The sequence below is a fragment of the Tachysurus vachellii genome, chromosome 6 (genome assembly GCF_030014155.1).
Source record: "Tachysurus vachellii isolate PV-2020 chromosome 6, HZAU_Pvac_v1, whole genome shotgun sequence".
NCBI classification, from domain to species: domain Eukaryota; kingdom Metazoa; phylum Chordata; class Actinopteri; order Siluriformes; family Bagridae; genus Tachysurus; species Tachysurus vachellii.
The window spans coordinates 7404244-7425572 of record NC_083465.1 but is presented as its reverse complement, the minus strand read 5'-3'; the positions used below and the strand labels follow the sequence as shown (position 1 = coordinate 7425572).

The window sequence follows — 21329 nt, the reverse complement described above, 5'->3', positions numbered from 1 at the left end:
CTTTAGCTGTTTGGCTCAAGCCTATTATTCAGTCACTAATGAATGTGACTGGATTATTCAGTATATACACTAAACCTAACAGGAGTTATGAGAACCTGCTGACTGGTCCTGGTAGTCTGGGGTTAAAGGTACACAGTTTGTGCTTATCTTCTTCTAGTGGGAATGATGGAGCCTAACAGGCTCTCGCACTTTGCCTCATGTCATGAACGACTTTTGTTCACTAGGGTCCACTGAATTCAGTCTATTCAGAGCCTATTTATACTTCCCATCCTCCCATTTACTGCACTCGAGGAAAGGTGTACTAGACTATACCTCTACATTTACCTTACTATCTCCATAACTTACACCTACAAACTAATTATGGTCCATGTATACACCTCGATTCCAACACGGGGTCATGGAACCTGGGGTTAGTGTCTTTTTGAGTTTTGTTTCATTGGAAGAAATCACAACCCAACTTTTTCAAGTCCTCATGCTTATTACTGAATTCTAATTATTAACCTCTTCAACTGGCCTCCTGAAATGAATGACTAAAACCTAATCTCAATGTATGTAATCAACTTGCATCTAATTGCAATTTTGATGTTATTAAAATTTAAGCATTGATGCAGCACAGGTTCAGGGTCCCTGGTTTGGTCCTGAGCTCAGATTACTGTTTATTTAGAGTCAAGTCAAGAAGCTTTTATTATCATTTCAACCATATATAGCTGTTGCAGTACACAGTGAAATGAGACAATGTTTCTCCAGGACCAGGGTGCTACATAAAAGCAAAGACAGGGCTAAGGACTTAGTTAGTAAGTCTTAGCCACATAAAGTGCAACTGTGCAACCTGGTGCAAACAGTGCAGGACAAGACAAACAAGACAGACAAGACAATGCAGGACAAAAAATTACAAGACAATACAAAAAAAAAGAAAATACACAAAAGACAATAAACAGAAACTGCCAACCAGTGTAAATACTGTATGTTCAAGCAATATTGTGTGCAGTAATACTAGAATGAACACTGTGTTATAGCAGCAGGTCCCTGAGATAATGTAAAGGATTGTGCAAAACAGAACATGACTTAAATGTTAGACAGCATGTGCAAAGAGCAAAAAGTGTGCAAAAACAGCATGTAAACAGGTTTATGAATGTATATTGGATGTGTGCGTATTTGCTATTAGTCTGTGCAGTCCATACAGATGATGTATGTGTGTATGTTGTGCTCAGAACAGTACAGTTCAGTTATTGAGGAGTCTGCCAGATGGCAGGAGGATGAAGAGTGTGTGTGAAGGGTGTGTGGGGTCAACCACAATGCTGTTGGTCTTGCTTATGCAGCGTGTGATGTAAAAGGCTTTGATAGAGGGAAGAGAGACTCCAATGATCTTCTCAGTTTCAAAGTATTTCTGTGTTTGCATGGGATTCTTCAGTTGTTCTAGTTTATTCCAAAGGCATAGGAAGGTGGATTAGCCATGCTAAATTGCCCTTGGTGTGAGTGCTTGTAGGTAACTTCGGTGCTCTCTAGAATTAAAAAAAAAAAAAGGTTTAAAAATGTTCCTTCAGGAATAAAAAGATCCAGTGAACAAGGAAATGTTAATTACTCTGTTTAATATTTAAAATGTTAATTCATTAATTCTGTTTTGTGAGGGTTTGCAGATTTTATTTTAGAATCAGATCTCTGGCTTTAAAAATGTTGTGAGTAAAATAATCTCAATGTTTTTTTTTAGATTTAAGATACAGTCAAATAATAGCTTTAATTGAAGGGTATTTACATTTAAATCACTATATGTATGTGCATCCCTACAATCAGACAATTGGCTGATCTGCAGATTCCTGTGTATGTGCCTCAATATTTTTTTATGCACATATGTCGAAGAGAGAAGTGTGTATGTGTGTGTGTGTATTTGTATGTGTGTGTATGTGTGTATTTGTATGTGTGGGTGTGTGTATGTGTGTGTTTATGTATACAGTATGTATGTGTGTGTATTTGTGTGTGTGTGTGTGTGTGTGTGTGTATGTATATGTCAGTGTGTGTATGTGTGTGTGTGTGGGTGTGTGTGTATGTATGTGTATTTGTATGTGTGTGTCCGCTAGATGGCAGCACTGAGGAGTATTTACGCTGAAGCCTTCCAGGAGCTGTGAATGAAATGTGATGCTCGTGCGCAATTCCGTGCGTCTTTGGCGCGAGCGCACTTGAACAACGGGAGAAAGCAGGAGCAAGCAGTTGACTTTAACACGATCACACGCAGATGATCAGTCTAATGCCCCGCCACCGCTATCTGTTAACTCGGACTTTTCTTCCTGATAGGCTTATCTTTTATTTCAATGCGGTTTACAATCGCTGCAACAAACTTTTGAGAGTAACTTAGTTTACATGTAGCTTCTAAAGTCCACCACTGAGACCACCGAGATTTCATCCGTTCCGTTCGGTTCTTGTCGCTTCTCCGTTCATTTCCCTGCAGTGTTGAGGATGTACTACAGCAGGACCGGACTACTAACGTGGAAAAGCGGGATGGTGGATGTTTTCTGCATGTGTTTGTTCTTGTCGTTGATTTACGCTTATAACATTGATCTGGAACACCACCTGGTTTTCCGTGGACCAAATGCGACGTTTTTTGGCTACTCGGTTCTGGAGCACTTCCATGATAACACACGATGGTAAGCGGACTGGATCTGATCTAACGGGCCAATGCATGTGTTTAGTAATAACGGTCAATCAGTGTCAAGTGAAGTCGGGAAAGATTACATACATACATACATACTTACATACATACTTACATACATATATACATACATACTTACATACATACTTACATACATATATACATACATACTTACATACATACTTACATACATATATACATACATACTTACATACATACTTACATACATACTTACATACATATATACATATATATATATATATATTGCCCGAAATTATTCATACCCCAAATTCTGACTTAAAGTTACTTTTATTCAACCAGCAAGTTTTTTCCTACATACATATATACATACTTACATTTTTACACACACACACACACACATATATACTTACATACATGCATACATACATATACATTCATGCATATATACATACACACACACATATATACATACATACATACATACATACATACATACATACATACATACATACATACAGTACAGATAACATGTAACTGGAAAGAGTTTTCCCAGAAACTATCCTCTAAGGATGCTGAAACCAAATGTTTTCAACAATACTTTTGTTGGCTCTGTCAACTCTATTTGAACAATCTGTAGTCAAAATGTAGTCATCTGTAAACCTGTATTTAAAAGTGAGATTTAAAAGTATGAATAACGTCTTCATCTACAGTTGTAAAATAGCCTATATACGAAATGGTTACAATCATTGATGATGCGGCATTGATGATGAGGTTGCCATTTATTAAAGGCATAACAAAAAAGAGTTTAAATGCAGACCAGAAAGGAAACATGAGTTAATTGCAAATCACATAATGAATTTATGAACTGCAGGGATTAAAAAGCAAAATGTTGATGTCAACACTCTTGGATCTCTGGTTTTGCATTATATCACATATGCATTTGTTATTACAATGATTAGTTTTTCTTGATTTTTTTTTATGAAAGTATTTTATACCTTAATGAGTAATATTTATTTTTCCTGCTAATGAGGAAGCTGAAGTGAATTGTAGTTTTGTATATGTATATGTACATATTAAGTATATACTGTATGCATGCGCTGACAACTTTATTAGATATATTTTTATTAGGTAATTTGTATGGGCTTTTATATCAGTTGATTGTCAAGTCAAATTTTGTTTCTAATTTTGTTTGTTGTACATGACATATAATGTCACATTATAACATCATGAGGCAAAGAATAAAAATACGTTTTAAGAGGAGCTTTACAAACCTCACATACTTGATTATTTTTTGTCAGGGAATAGATAGAAGTTAGTTACAAGATCTTGTGATCGGCTAGGAGAGTAAAGGCGGAGAAGGTCAGATTAAGACCAGTCTTTGTATGTATAAATAAGAGTTTTAAAATAACTTCTGATTTGTGTCATTTTGCACAAGCAAGTGAGATAAGGCAGTTTAAGGAAGTCAAGAATACTGAGAAATACAGTAGTCCAGCCTGTAGACCTGTGTGCAGTTTGTCAGCATCTGTCCTATTCATCAATGGACAGTGACCAGAATATTTTTAGACAGTGGACTATTCTCAGCATAGCCTTATTACTGAAACTGGTCGTAGTGTTATAGCGTATGGCACTGGTATGATGTGTCAGACACAGCATCAATCATTGTAACCACCTCAGAGTTACTGCTGTATTGAGACTGAACAATAACTGTCTAACAGCACACTATATATGAACAAAGATAAGCTGAGGAGTTGCTGAGTGTCTCATAAAGTGAGCAGTGAGAATACTCAGTGTTTAAAAGTCTTGCTTTTGAAACTCATAGACCCTCATAGCAGTAAAACAATGACTCTGTCAGAACAAGGGTTATAATGTTCTGAAAATGTAAAAGATCGATAAGCATAAATCTCTCCTAAACGACATATTAGTTGTTTTTCTTCTCTACATTTCCATCCTTTACAGATGAATGGTAAGCCTACTCAGATTGGCCAGATGAGTGGAAGCCTGTGGTGCACTTTTGGGTTTGACAAATGTGACAGCCGTCAGTCACCCGTTCCAATACTTTTGACCCAATACTTTGTTAAATATCTGTATGTTCAAGCTAAAAGTGTCTTGTTCTGTGTTGTTTAATGCATGTAGATGTATCCCATATGTCTTCAGTGTATAAGAAAAACCAAAAATTGTCATGCTGTTGCATGTGAATTGCCATTTATATATATATATATATATATATATATATATATATATATATATATATATATATATATATATATATATATATATATATATATATATGTGTGTATGGGTGTGTGAGTGTGTGTGTGTGTGTGTGCACTTACTGTTTAACTGCACACGTGTTGTCAGTAGACTGAAACAAGTCATAGCTCATGTTCTTGTGTACAGGATTCTGGTTGGGGCTCCACGGGCAAATTCATCCTTCAGTAACTCTATTCACTCTCCTGGAGCTGTGTTTAAGTGCCGTATACACAGCAACCCAGAGCGCCGCTGTACAGAGATTGACCTGGGCAGAGGTGAGTTTAAATTTTAAGAAGGTGTTCTCAGACTCAAAATGTATACAAATTGAAAAGTAGATCCAGAATTACAATTCATCAGAAAGAGACATGCAACCATGATTTGTGTTCTGCTTTTTGTTGAATTACAGCATTATAAATTTTGTATAAACAGTAACAGATTGTTTTGGCTTTGGGAACTGATGTGCTTGGTGTTCTTCAGTGTAACTCTTGTAAAAATCTGATCATAACTCTTCCTGTTGTTTTCACTGCCATCTTGTTATGGCAGGGCTCATTTTTGGTGCTGATAATATGCTGTTATTCTTTTCCTGGTGCAAATATTTATCAAAGGGACCTGTTTATAGTCCTGCTGGTGCTTTGGCAGTGCTCTTCTTTTAACGAATAGGCTAAAGAATAGAAGCTTTCTATACTGACTTTTTTATTCTAATCGTTACATTTTGATGACTTATGATGTGTGTTCAGTTACATTACCTATACTGTACTCTCCATTAAATGGCTGTTTAAACAGCTATAGATCGAGACATAGAAGAACTATATCAAGCTGAAGTCCTGGAATATTTTCTTAGAAATGATGAACGTTTTGCTAATATTTTCCAAGACGTTGAGCCAACTCTTTCAGTTGTAGACATCTCTTCATGTGCTTTAAGCTCCTTTCTTGTGGCTGATGGGAGTGAGTGGTTTCTGTGGTTTTAATGTACGCTCTCCTGCTTACTCTATGTGTCACCGCTGGAACACACAAGATTAAATGGTGCCTGCCAGCAGGCCTGGGGCCTAAGCTTTCCCTTCAGCCATGAACTTACATGAATTATGTTGGTTCAGACCCTGGAGGTCAAGGGGTGCCTCTGACAAACAGCACCAATAATACGGGAAAGTAGTGTCAATTACCATGAAGTTTTACTGGAAGAAAAGTTGTAAATTTTAAAGTTCTGGAATGTATTTAAATAGAACTCACTCTTACTCACAAACTTAGTAAATCAATGTCATTGTCGTGGTGAATCTGGAGACTATTTCAGGAATGAGACAGGAATACACCATATGATGGGATGCCAGTCCATTGCAGGGTGCCATGCACACACACTCCCTCACACCTGGGCCATTTTATCTTGCCAGTCCACCTACTGGCATGTTTCTGGGTGGTGGGAAGAGACCCACATGGACACATGAAGAACAATATGTAATCTCTATATAGACCGTAACTTGAGCTCAGGGTCAAACCTAGGACCCTGGAACCATGTTCTACATGGCGTGTACAGTATGATGAACATGATGTTTTATATGATTCATACACTATTTAAAACTTAGCTGTAAATATCATAGCCCATAAACATCATTTTCCTATTAGTTATTTATCAGATACTCCAGTCTTGCTTGCATGATTGAGCAAGGAAACTGTACATGTTTATTTTAGAAAGGTGTAATATTCATTGTTGGTGTAATATTTATGATGCTTCACCTGATCACTGGTAGTTTAGTGAGTTTATTAAGAAAAGGATTATCTAAATTATGGAAGAAGAACTTGTCACGGAGTGTCTGTGTTCAGCACATTGTTTATCAAAACAGAACAGATAGAATGTCCAGGGATTGAACTCACAACCTTCTAATCTGTAGTCCAACACCTTAGCCACTGAGCTACCGCATCACAGGTTTCAATTCACAGGTACCCAATCTAGAATTTTTAAAAACTTCTTTCATGACACCATACTGTTCTGTTTATCTTTATTTGGTAGCTTTACTTTTCACGTGGCATTAATTTAGGAAAATAAAGAGCATTTGCTGAGGCATGTGCTGGAAGAAAGATCCTGAAGTTAAAGTTTTTCATTAATTCTTTAGTTATTAGAAATGGGGTTACCTCAGGTTGTTATCGCCTTTCAATTTTAATAGAGGTTTACTTAACCAAAAACAGTTGTTTTGGTTGACTCAGAATGTGAATACTGTGTTCACATTATACTCAGCTGAACCTGCACAGGCTACTGCTTTCTAACAGATTATATAACTACATGGTTAACAAAAACTCATTGCTATCTATTCTGTGGTATCAGCACCACTGAATTTATTAGTCATTGTATTTATGGGTTTCTAAGTCTGGGATGATAAGGCGTAAGATAGTAAGAGATAATGTTGTGCTTAGTTTATTAACTAACTCTTTCTACTAAATGAATAAGTAACCAATCCACTACAGTGTCTACAGTCCTGTTTGTGATGTTGTGATTTCTGCATTGCCTTAAAGAAATTGTAAAGAAAGGAAAGCGGCCATCATTTGCACATAATTTTGCAAACTGGTACTGAAGAAATTGAAGTTTCTTTTGAAGTTTCTTTTGGCACCTATGGATTTTTGACCTCTTCAGTTACAGTATGACTCTTAGTTTCACTGTAACACATACTGCTGATATTACATTGATGATACAGTTATTTATAGATATAAAGATACTAAGTGCTAGACTGCACCACACATAGTGTGTGTGTGTGTGTGTGTGTGTGTGTGTGTGTTTACATCTTTAAGAACCTGAAAAATGCATAGTTTAATAATCAAAATTAGAATATACTTCATCAGTAACAAGTTTTCAGGAAATATTAGCAGAGGTCATTAGCAGAAGTGCAGAAGTCTATCAGAGTGAAACACATAGAAACAAAGATTATGATCATGAAAACACACAACAAGCAAGAACTAGAGATGCATGCTAAATGCATGAAAATGAAGCGGACTAAACTACATTCTACATCTCAGACAGCGTGTGCTAGAACAGTACAGGACTTATGTACTAGTGCTCAGTAAACTTAAACGTGAATCTGGTGCACAGATTTGGAAGTGAACACTGATCAGTGATAACATTACAGCGACAGAGAGGTGACATGAATAACGTTGATTATCTCATTACAGTGGCAACTGTAAGAAGGTGCGATATATTAGACAGCAAGTGAACAGTCAGTTCTCAAAGATGTTGTTAGTTACTAATACAGTATAAGCATGTGTAAGGATCTGAACAACTGTGACATGGGTCAAATCAGCCAGTGTTCCTGGTATACAGTGTTTAGTACCTACCAAAAGTTGTTCAATGAAGGACAACCAGCGATCCAGCGACATGGTCACGGGTGCCCAAGGCTCATTGAATTTCCTGGGGAGTGAAGATTAGCCTATCTAGTCCGATCCCACAGAAGAGCTACATCATAAATTACTGAAAAAGTTAATGCTGGCTGTAACTGAAAGGTGAAATGAACATGTGCATTACAGTTTTCTGCATAAGGGACTGTTCACCCCGTCCTCTGAACAAAGCACCTACAAAGAAACAAAGAGTCCAAGGTGTTAAATTGGTCTCCAAATTCCCCAGATTTTAATCTGATCAAGCTTCTGTGGGATGTACTGGACAAACAAGTCTGATCCATGGAGGCTTCACCTCATAGCTTACAGGACTTAAAGGATCTGCTGCTAACATTTTCGTGCCAGATGCGACAGCACATCTTTAGAGGTCTTGTGGAGTCCAGGACCCACACTATATTAGGCAGGTGGTTATGGCTGATAGGTGTATCTAATTTTATATCAGCAATGAAAACATGCCAGACTTGATTTGATTCATTTAGTAGACTGATCCAACCTTGACTCTTTTGGATTCCGTACAAGAGTTTCATGAATGAGATTTTTTTGTACATCATTCTATGCACTCTATATCATCACTAGTGCACTCAAACCCACTAAACACCATAAAAGGCACAGATTAAATTGCTAAAATCATAAGCGCAAGCCAAAAAAAACTTTCTCAGAGGTAGAAGTGAAAGTTATTTTGACTCATTTCTATGTTTAATGAGTTTTTTGTTTTTTTTAAATCACCTTTCTTATTTATTTTTTAGAGCTCCTTGAAACTGGAACCAAATTTCAGAAAATAGTGAGGAATTAAGTGAGGTAAAAATGGATTGACATGAAGGCTAAAATAATAATAATAATAATAATAATAATAATAATAATAATAATAATAATAATAATTATTATTATTATTTATCTATTTATTTATTCACTTATTTATTTATTCACTTATTTGTTTATTCACTTATTTATTTATTCACTTATTTGTTTATTCACTTATTTATTTATTAAAATATTTTTTTTATATTTTTTTTACACAAAAGTCTCTTAAGGAAGCAAATGGTCTGCAGAACTGTAGGGAGTTACAGCACAGAGACATACCAGATGGGTCACTTAGTCCTGGCTCTTATTGAATGCGTTTAAAGACCCAACAGATCTGATACACTGCCTGAGCCTGTTCACCTTCTATTCAACAACATTCTTACTAACTGTTCTTATTAGTCTTAATTTATAGATTTTTGTTGTTCCTTTGATATCCTATTGATATTTACTTTTTTTTTTTAGATAATTTCACTGATATAAAATGACTGAGTTTCACAAAAGCTTCAAAACTTATCACTTAGCTTTATCTTATCACTATTAATACATCAGAAACCGAACAACCGAGGTTTACATTAGTTATGTATTATGCTATAATCTACACACACACACTCTCAGGAGCATGAGTAGCATACAAACAAGAATTTTCATGAATAGCAAATATTTTGTGTAAATACAAATGATTCATGAATGAACCTGTTCCTATTCAGTTGGATAAATGAGGCCCAACATCTATATCATTAATAACCCATATGACATATGCACATCTCTGTTTGTGAGGATTATTTTATTGACTGCAGTGAAATGCTTTAAAAATATTGTATGTAATAAGTAGATCAAATCTGGTTTAAGTCATTCTTGCTAAGTTTTAGCAGGCGTTTAAAGCAGAATCTGACTTGCCTGTTGTCCTTTGATTCACGTGAATGCTTTTTGATCGAGCTTGCTTTACAAGTTAACTGACCTGCTACTGATGATCAAAGCAGAGCGTGTGGGCTGACACCCATTCCGGCCCCGTACCCCCCCTTTTTATGACCCTGATATGCCTTACACACAGCCTGCACAGTTTGAGCCGTTCTTATTGGGTTGTATACTGACACAAACTCCTCTCTCTGAGCTACGCTCAAACCCCAAAGAGCAGATCCTCATGACCCACGTCAAAAACAAACACGTCTGTTATTGAGATTGTGTTGGAAAGCAAAGCTGGAGATTTACTGATCATTCCTTACTCCTTCTGATTTGAACTAATGCCCAATATCCAACTAAAGGCATACTAAAGGGGTTTGTTTTGCCTCAACCACATGACATTAGCTCTAGATAGGAGCAGTCAGATGTATTTTTTGGACATGTTGCTGCTGTTAGTTATCAGATATTTTGCTTAATAGTCCTGATGTTGTCATGTTCTACAGTTGAACTCCACAGTTCATCTGTTCATTTATTGCTAACTTTCTTGCCAACCTATCTTTTTTATGTGCAGGGTTCATCATTAAATATACGGTGCAAAAGAAGTGTTGGGCCGAGTTCTGTCAGGCATTTCACCCACATTAGTCTGATGACTTCCATGCTGATGCAGGCAAGCTGTTTATGAGAAGAATAGTAGTGGGTGCCAAAACAAATAGCAGCAGTTCTGCGAGCCTTCACCTTTGCTCTTCAGTGTGTGATTGCAATCTGCACCTAGGTCATAGAGAAAAAGGAGGTGCTGCAGTGGCTCAACAGAAATATTGGCACATATGGGTTTGTGAATAATGGCGGTGCCCTGATTATTGACTTAAACTGAGGCCTCTGATATCTGAAAACTGATTATTTTATTTCCACATTAGAGCCAAATATCGTGTCAGCAAGTTTGTTTCAAGTGGGCATTCTATGCATGTTTTTTTTTTATAGTTATTTAGAACATCTGTTCTGACATCATTATTTTTACATAACTCAAATAATTTAGGAAGCTTAAACCCTGTCGTTTTCTGAACATGAACCCTCTTTTGTTGGTTTGTATTATATTAATGGCCTTTCATATTAACAATGAAATTGTATTCTATCATGGAAAATGCTAAATATTTAAGAAAAGAAACAAGCGAAATGCATGGAGTCAGTTACATACCTCTTTTACCTCTACATACTGTTTGAAAAACATACTGTCTTTCCTGTTATATACCACATTTCTTTGTCTTTAGTCTATCTTTTTTTTTTCTATCCCCTGTCATGTAATCGGTCAGTTTCATCTGACAGTACAAGTGAAGTATTGGGCATATTCTATAACCTATACACTCAATCACAACCCACTGTAATTGTTCTCTTGATTAATTTTTTATATATAAATGCATAGGGGGCACGGTGGCTTAGTGGTTAGCACGTTCGCCTCACACCTCCAGGGTCGGGGGTTCGATTCCCGCCTCCGCCTTGTGTGTGTGGAGTTTGCATGTTCTCCCCGTGCCTCGGGGGTTTCCTCCGGGTACTCCGGTTTCCTCTCCCGGTCCAAAGACATGCATAGTAGGTTGATTGGCATCTCTGGAAAATTGTCCGTAGTGTGTGATTGCGTGAGTGAATGAGAGTGTGTGTGTGTGTGTGCCCTGCGATGGGTTGGCACTCCGTTCAGGGTGTATCCTGCCTTGATGCCCGATGATGCCTGAGATCGCACAGGCTCCCCGTGACCCGAGGTAGTTCGGATAAGCGGTAGAAAATGAATGAATATAAATGCATATTGATATTTAGGCGTTGCTTATTTTTTCTAGGCCAAAAATTTGTTGTATTGAGACATGACAGTATTGTATGGAATTTGAATCTTGCTGCATCATTACACTCCTAGTACACTGTCTGATTCAAGCGTCCCAAATGGAATGTCAGTCCATCACTGTGCACCATGCACACACATTCCCACACTATTTGACACATAGAGGCAATTTAATGTGGCTAACCTATATGGCATGTATTAAGCAGTGATGCACATATGAGGGAAGCAAATCACCAAATTCATTAGATTCTGGTTGTCTGATCTCTTTTTCCAGGTAACAAGCAAAGGGAGTCTTGTGGAAAGACATGCCAAGGTGACCGGGATGATGAGTGGATGGGGGTCAGTCTGGCGAGACAAGACAAACCCAATGGAAGAGTTCTGGTATGTTATTGGGAAAAATTCTAAAAGGGATTTATGATGGCTCCAAAAATGTTCTTTATCAGTTTGTATTTTTAAATGGCAGAAATCACTTTAAATATAAGTGCACACTTTAAACTTCTATGTAGTTAAATTAAGGCATACATTTTCTTCCCTGCACATAAACTGCTCCAGTGCACCATTTACACATATATAAACAAAGCATTATATTTACTAAGGCAGGGCAAGAAAGCACCACAGAGATGATTGTTTCACACCCCAGCACATGTGGGCTATAATGCTGTTGGGGTAAAAGGGTTTTTATAACCCGTGAATATATTACATGAAAAGCAATTAAAAAATACTAACTAAACCAGACTAAACCCAACCTTTTACTAGCACATATTTAAATTATGGGACATTAAATTCAGCAACATTTAGTATAAGGTTGGAAGTAGCAGCCAAAAAAAGATGTGACACAAGAACGCCAGTCCTCTCATTACGAATGCCTACACTGCAAGTTATGCTGTAACTCTTTATCATATTAAGAATTTAATATGATGGATGATAGATGTGTTTTTTATGTTTTACGTGTTACTTGTTTTTATACTGATTACTTAAGATACATTTTTTAATCTTTAAAAAAGAAAGATGCCTATAATTATACAGATTATGTACTTATTTACAGTGACTAAATGTATGAGGCTGCTGTGTGAAGATGAGCATAATTATGTCCAATGGTAACCATGCCAATGTCTCTTACATTGACTTTGCGTTTTTTAAAGTCTATTCTTGTTATCAGAAAAAGGATTTTCACTTATACTTATTATACTTGCTATTTAAAGATAGGGCACTATCCCATGATGAAAAGTGAGAATAGACAGTTTTAGAATAGACAGTTTTGTTTTTTTTCTCTCCCCTCACTTGATGAGAGAGAGGTGATGAGAATAGATAGGCAGCTGACTGGGTTTGTTTAGATTTGGCTCATTCTGGTGGTCCCACTCAAGGGCAGAGGGCTTGTTATGTCTCACACACAGCACCCTGCAGTGGGTGATGAAAGCATGAGACTCTCTCTGGGCTCCAGGGTACCAACCGTGCACTTTGATGATAAGTCTAAAGGGAGCTAATTGCAGCACTCTCTGAGCCACTGAAGGACGTTTTACAACCTTCTGCTGCTGTGCTGAGTGACAGAGGTTTAGGGGACACTGATGATGTTATATAGTGCATAATAATGAATTAAGGAAATTGGTGTGTGTTAAGTTATGTTGTTAAAGTGGGGAAGTGTGACAGCAGTCATTTCAGAATATACTTCAGTGTACATTATAGTAGTGATAAAATTACATGGGATTAAAATTCATCAAATGATCAGCAGTCATATAGCAGATAATTGCTAATGGGTAGTGATTTATACAGTATGATGTGCAACTAAAGAATGTCATATTGTAGTGGTTTTATGTGCACTACTTCATGTTTCTGCATTTGTAATGGTTATTTGAGAGATCTCCATGGTAATCTCCCCTCTGGGCCAATCACAGCAGGAGCTGAAGCATGACGACAGCAGGACTCCATGTTGGCTCTGATATTGTCAGCAAAACAAGGACTTACACTCATTCCTTCCACCAGTACACTGTTGGTATTATGTAACTTTTGTCTAATTTGTGATAGCTTACATCCTTGAACAAGACAGACTCTTGTTTTCATAATGATGTGATTCATTGGAGTCTTTTTATTATTATAGTAACATTAGATGTTCTTGTGGAGCTTGTTTGCCTCTAACGCTGCCAGTTTAGCCAAGAAGGAAATGGGGAATGCATAAACATTCACATTACAGAAGTGGAAGAGTGCGCCATAAGTTCATTGTGAAACGGATTTCAAAAGATGCTTAAAGTGTATACTACAGTACTATCAAATCATTAGTGAACAGAGCTGTGTGTGTACCATTATGAATCAGTAAGATTAAAGAATAAATGAAGTCTATGGCTTAATTCACTGTAGTTACCTATTATTTATTTTAAAGATACAAAATGAAGGCTGTAGATATGTATAAAGATATTTTGAGAGATACAGTTATATAACCTGCTTGTGCAGAGTACTAGGCACACTACTTAGAATATAATATACTGATACTGATCACATTTATGTTCTATATTATGAAAATTAAATACATTTATTATGTATGTCTTCATGCTGAGTCACAGAAGAAAATGTTTGTCCTGATGTTTGACATTTTCTACCCCGAACACAGCACTGAATGTCAATTAATTATAATACATTCTATAAATAAATTCATGTTTTTACACCAGCAATGCTTTTAAAAGTTTTAATGAATTCATAACTCTGATTCTCGTACTTATACATGAGTTGCTCACAAGTTCCTTGTTAGAAAATTACAGTTTTAGTCTGTATAGTACACAGTTAACAAAGGGAATGATTTTATAATCACATTCTTCTGTCAACCATATGTGGATAGGTTTCCCTTTAAGTCTGTTTCCTTTCAAGGTTTCTTCTTCATGTCATCTGAGGAAGTTTTTCCTCACCACCACCATCACCTCTGGAATTTATGCATTTCTCTAAAGCTACTTTATGACATTGTCCATTGATAGACGCACTAAACAAACAAAATGAAACTAAATGTTTTATCGTTCACAGTACTGTAGCCTGCCTGATATTCTAGGAAAACATTTACAGAAATGATACAACAATGAAACCTTGTGTAGCATTTTTCTGAATATTTTGTCATTCAAAATTTTGGAATAAAGACATATCTTAATTTGTTTTAGCAAAGAAGATACAGTAGCATAGAAACTGCAACATGTTTTAGAGGTAAATCCAAGTAACATTTGAATGATATTGGTAGCATTGCTAGCTGGCTAAACTTGTCTGTTATCTTAAATATCTTTCTCTTATACTTTTCTGTGTGTTTTTTTTTTTTTTTAGGTATTTGAGCCTCTAATTCTGGCATCACTGTTCCCATTGTTCATTTTCAGCAGTTTATTTTTGAGAGACTTAATTTTAACAAGTTCATTGTGTGTAATAAACTGGAAGGGCTCTCATGCTGAACAACATGGCTCTCTGATGCAACAGTTGTCTAACTGTGTGTGTTTCTGTTTGTCTATAACTTCATTGGATTGTAGTGGTCTGTATAAAGACCCACAGTCTCCATAAGGAGAGTGAGAGAGGGGCAGAAAGGGTGGTGGATGGGGTGGGGGGTGCTTGAACTTCTCAACAAGAATCTGATCTCACTGTTGTCTCGAGAATTCTCAGCAATTACCACATGAATGTATTTCTATTCCTGCTGCGCTTGGAAAACTGCTCTGTAGCCCCCTATTTCACACTAAAGAAGAATGTTTATTTGAAACCCAAGATGAGAGAAAGTGTGTTTACTGCCAGTAGACAATGTTAATGAAGACAAGAGAGAGAAGTTTTTTTTAAAGTCAAATGGTTGATGGGCTGTGGGAGGTGAGTTAAGGACATGCTCTTGGATCAAATGAGAGAACTTCATTTTTTGGCCATTTCCGATTCTTCTTTATCTCATATTTAATATTTATTTATTATTTTCCCCAACATCCACTACTTACATCTCTCTTATCTCTTGTACAGACTCACTCTGTGTCACTGGTAAGACATTAGACATTGTAAGGAGGATGTTGATTCTTTTGAAACTTCAAACCGAAACCATAAGTCATGGCCAGACAGATATTTGCTGTGCTTTTGGTTTTTGTCAGATATAAGGATTTATTTGATTGTTTTCCATAACTACCACCATGACTGTGATGTTGAACTTATTTTTTATTTTTATTTTTTTCTGTTACACTATTTTTGACCAGACAAATGATAGTACACTTTGCATGGGTTTAACAAAAGGATATACTGACTTAAATAACAATAGCATAACTGCTAGAATTGCTAACTCAAACTGGAAGAACTGAACTTGACAGTATATTACTCAGGGTGTAATAGGCTCTGGCTGTATATGGCGAAAAACAAAAGCTACAACAGTGTACATGTTTAGCCCTTGGATTATTCTGCTATTCTAATGTACATAGGTTTAGGGCTACTCCTGATAGCTGACATAAAATCTGATGGAATCTAACAGCAAAGGGTGTGTCAAAAATAAGAAATGCTTCACTGTTTTGTCATGGTTGCTTTGGTGATATGAATGAGTTTTCAGTTGTCAAACATGTGGAGCATGTGTGTTGTAAGAAATATTTTACAACCATAATGCAGGAGGAAAGTCACAATATGGGTGGGAAACAAATGACAGGACTGCATCTTGAGTTAATCTAATTATGTTTTAGCGACTATTTGTTCTGCTGTCCTTTGTCAAAATGTGTGGTATGTGATGATCCTTAAACTGTTTATGTTTATGTAAAAATCCTTTTTCTTTGTTTTATCCATAGGCCTGTGCACATCGCTGGAAAAACGTGTATTACGAAACGGAGCACATCCTACCACATGGCTATTGTTCTGTGATCTCACCAACATTACAGGGCAGGTCCCAGGCTCTCATTCCGTGTTATGAAGGTATTTTATTTCATTTATAACATATGTTTTGTTCCTAAAATTTTCCGAAATGTCCCTGAAAAGTCTACTTCAAACAAATTTGTGATGCTTTCTGTACAAAAACAAAGTGTGCCACATGCTGTAAATGTTAATGTAAAAACAATTATAATAAATGTTTACATTACAGGATTTTCCATCCTCTCCCCCTGAATGGGTGGGGCTATCTTGCTGCACAATAAATAGGTGTAAATAAGCTTATATTAAAGCGAATGGACAGAGTTATCTTGCTGTAAATTGAATGAGAGGGGCTAACCTTTTATAAAAATGAATGGACGGGGCTAACCTACTGTGAAGTTAATGGGAGGGGCTAACCTGCTGTAAAGTGAATAAGCATGGCTACTTTGCTGTAAAGTGTAAGGGTGTCGCTATCTTGCAGTAAATTGAATGTGTGTGGCTATTTTGCTGTAAAGTTTGAGTGTGGCTATCTTGAGTGTGATATGAGTGTGAGTGGTCATTTTAGTATGAGTGGTCATTTGAGTGTGGCTATCTTGCTGTAAAGGTAATGGGTGTTGCTATTTTGCTGTAAAGTGAATGGATGTGGCTGTCTTCCTGTAAAGTAAATGTGTGTGGCTATCTTACTGTAAAGGTAATGGGTGTGGCTATCTTGCTGTAAAGGTAATGGGTGTGGTTATCTTGCTGTAAAATGAATGGGTGTGTTTATCTTGCTGTATAATGAATGGGTGTGGCTATCTTGCTGTAAAGGTAATGCGTGTGGCTATCTTGCTGTAAAGGTAATGGGTGTGGCTATCTTGCTGTAAAATGAATGTGTGTGGTTATCTTGATGTAAAGTGAATGTGTGTTGTTATCTTGATGTAAAGTGAATGGGTGTGGCTATCTTTCTGTAAAGTGAATGGGTGTGGCTATCTTGCTGTAAAGTGAATGGGTGTGTCTATCTTGTAAAGTGAATGGGTTTGTCTATCTTGCAGTAAAGGTAATGGGTGTGGCTATCTTTCTGTAAAGTAAATAGGTGTGGCTATCTTGATGTAAAGGTAATGGGTGTGGCTATCTTGATGTAAAGGTAATGGGTGTGGCTATCTTGTAAAGTGAATTGGTGTGTCTATCTTGTAAAGTGAATGGGTGTGGTTATCTTGATGTAAAGTGAATGTGTGTGGTTATCTTGATGTAAAGTGAATGGGTGTGGCTATTTATTTATTTATTTATTTATTTATTTTAATAACACAACACAGTGGTACCGGTATCTCATAGCAGCATATACAGCCACATAGGCCATATCATCTTACAATCTTTGGATATTCATGTTCATACATAGACATACAAAGTGCAAAAACAATATAATAATAGGAAATAATAATAATAAACATTATAATAATAATGCAACAGGGCATATCAAATTATAGGTTCATTTTATAGACCAAAAATTAAAAGGATATATCAGTCATTGGACATCTTCCAGAAAGTTCCACAAAGAAGACCAAATTTGCCAAAAAGCATCTGATCTTTAATGCAGATCATAAGTTTTTAAAAGGTAAAAGAGGGGCAGCTTGACTTATCCACATATTGACTGAGGGTATCTGAGGAGTTAACCATAATAATAGTATACATTTTTTTGCTAGATATATACAAAGTTCAGTACACTTTCTTTGTCACAGTCAAGGCGGGTTTGGCTATCTTCATGTAAAGTGAATGGTGTGTGGCTATCTTTCTGTAAAGTGAATGGTGTGTGGCTATCTTGATGTAAAGGTAATGGGTGTGGCTATCTTCATGTAAAATAAATGTGTGTGGCTCTTGATGTAAAGGTAATGGGTGTGGCTATCTTCATGTAAAGTAAATGTGTGTGGCTCTTGATGTAAAGGTAATGGGTGTGGCTATCTTGATGTAAAGTAAATGTGTGTGGCTATCTTGATGTAAAGGTAATGGGTGTGGCTATCTTGATGTAAAGGTAATGGGTGTGGCTATCTTGATGTAAAGTTAATGGGTGTGGCTATCTTGATGTAAAGGTAATGGGTGTGGCTATCTTCATGTAAAGTAAATGTGTGTGGCTATCTTGATGTAAAGTTAATGGGTGTGGCTATCTTGATGTAAAGGTAATGGGTCTGGCTATCTTGATGTAAAGTGAATGGTGTGTGGCTATCTTGATGTAAAGGTAATGGGTGTGGCTATCTTCATGTAAAGTAAATGTGTGTGGCTATCTTGATGTAAAGGTAATGGGTGTGGCTATCTTCATGTAAAGTAAATGTGTGTGGCTCTTTTGATGTAAAGGTAATGGGTGTGGCTATTTTCATGTAAAGTAAATGTGTGTGGCTATCTTGATGTAAAGTGAATGGGTGTGGCTATTTTCTTGTAAAGTAAATGGGTGTGGCTATCTTGATGTAAAGTTAATGGGTGTGGCTATCTTGATGTAAAGGTAATGGGTGTGGCTATTTTCATGTAAAGTAAATGGGTGTGGCTATCTTGATGTAAAGAAAATGGGTGTGGCTATCTTGATGTAAAGGTAATGGGTCTGGCTATCTTGATGTAAAGTAAATGGACCTGGTTATCTTGTTATAAAGGGAATGGACATGGCTATTTTGCTGTAAAGTAAATGAGAATTATTATCTTGCTGTAAAGAGAATGTGCAGACTTACCCGCTGTAAAGCGAATAAGCATGCCTATCTTGCTGTAGTGCATAGTGCTAACCTGCTGTGAAGTGAATGGGTGTGGCTAATCTTTTGTAAATGTTAATGGCTTATCTTGCAGTAAATTCAATTGGTGGGGCTAAACTAGTGTTGGTGTTGACAAAACAGGATATACAAATATGCTTTTTGTAGCTCATAAATTATTATGTTATGGATGACTATATTTTGAATGTTGGATGTTTTTTTTTATTTAACACACAGGGGAATTTTGGTTTCTCCATTTTTGGGTGTTTATGCAGAACCAATCTCTTGGAATACCTGGAAAATATTGTATATAGAAGAGTGAATTATACAGTTTTTTCAAAAACGTCATCATGTAACATGCAAAATATTTTATGCTCAACATTTTGTTTGTTTACTGATATGCTGACACTCAGATGTCTGATATCATATTTTCATTCCAGAAAAATGTTAGATAACTATGAACGGTTTTGTCCAGATGTGGCACAGAGAGTGTAGAGGCTCTTTATATTTATTTGTGCAGTTTCTGACTTGCAGCAATGGATGTAGAGGAAACATTTAGATAGTGCTGATGGACATTTTGCATGATGCAGATGATGATCCCATAATAAGCTTCACCAAAATGTGTTGTTTGTTGTTTGTCTGACGTTATATTCAAAGTGTGGCTTAATTTATAAGCTAAGGCAGTGAAGCATTATTATTATTATTATTATTATTATTATTATTATTATTATTATTATTATTATGGTTACAAATTTAAGCTGCAGATTTTCCTAGTTGTATTGTACCTTGTAACAGATGTAATTGTACTATTACACATAATTTCCCTTTCCTGAGCTTTTCATTTTCACATTCCAGAAGCCCACGGTCTCTGAATTTTAGATTTTGCGATTCAGCCCCCAAAAAGAGTCAGAAGGCATGCAAGTGTTTTTTTCCACAAGCAGAAATCCCTTGCTGTTTGGCTGATGGGTCACTCAGGCAGTCGTTCTCTTCCTTCCGTTTCTCTTCACAACTCCAGCTCTACCTTGATCAATCAGCCTTCACACTGGGGATTGGAGTGTGTGTACAGCATATTTTTCAGGGATCCAAAACTAATATTTTCTGTAACTGTAGAGCACAGCATTAAACACACACACACACACTCCACACCCGCTGACAATACTCCCTAAGTGTGAGTTTTTGTTGACTGTAGTGCTATTGGGTTGTTTGAGTCTGCCTCTGAGCCCCCAGATTCCTCTTGGATGGTCCTGAGCCTTTGACTAGCTCCATATGGAATGCAGGAAGAACTCCAGTAACTGCTGGCTTAGGCACAGAGCAAAATCATTTTGAGGTTTGCTGATATTTTTTTTCCTTCTCTCTCTCTCTCTCCATCACGCTTTCTCTGTATCTCTCTCTCTGCAGATCATAAGAAGACGTATGGGGAAGAACATGGCTCATGCCAGGCAGGAATCGCAGGAGCTTTCATGGAGGTCAGTTGCAGTGCATGTCAAGTACACCATAAGTTTAAAGTGTCCCTAATGTGTATTTTGTAATGTTTCTTGTAACGTTTAATGTTTTCTGCTGTTTGTTTTATCACATTTATTTCTTAGACCCATTAGCATGTTCTGGCTGTGTGCATTCTGTTGATTTTTCATGTGTAAAAGTTCACAGCAAATTATTGTCCATGACTAATAGAGTATTTTATTAACTGTGTGTTGATGAGCTGTGTTTATCAACCGATGAAATACTTTCACCCTCAGGCACAGTCAAGATTGGGATGTTTCCCTCTTGGGCCCCTTTTTAAGCATTCTGAATATTTCACTTCTTTGTTTAAAGTGCAGCCAGAAGCCTTTTTGATATACAGGGTTGGAGGAAATTGCTGCCCAGTGGAATTTTGGAATTGGTACCAGAATCTGACAGAAGTGATGCCCTGTATACAATTTATCAGTGTCATCATGAGTCCAAATAGGATCAAAGCTGCGCTCTCTCTGTTATTTTAAACTAATCTGAAATGGATTTGTTCAGATAAGCCCAGTAAATACCCCTGCAGTGCTGTGAAAAA

The 21329-nt window shown here is 36.7% G+C and overlaps 1 protein-coding gene across 2 annotated transcripts in view; it reads left to right on the top strand.

Moving 5' to 3' along the window:
* Positions 1-2150: 2150 nt before the first annotated feature.
* itga9 (integrin, alpha 9) overlaps positions 2151-21329 on the top strand; it is a 62431-nt gene continuing 43252 nt past the window's right edge. For both annotated transcript variants that reach the window (XM_060871961.1, XM_060871959.1), the window contains exons 1-5: positions 2151-2639; positions 5024-5151; positions 12046-12152; positions 16529-16652; positions 20690-20757. In XM_060871961.1, the coding sequence (XP_060727944.1) occupies positions 2452-2639; positions 5024-5151; positions 12046-12152; positions 16529-16652; positions 20690-20757 (615 nt within the window). In that variant the 5' untranslated portion in view covers positions 2151-2451. The remainder of the gene's footprint in view (positions 2640-5023; positions 5152-12045; positions 12153-16528; positions 16653-20689; positions 20758-21329) is intronic.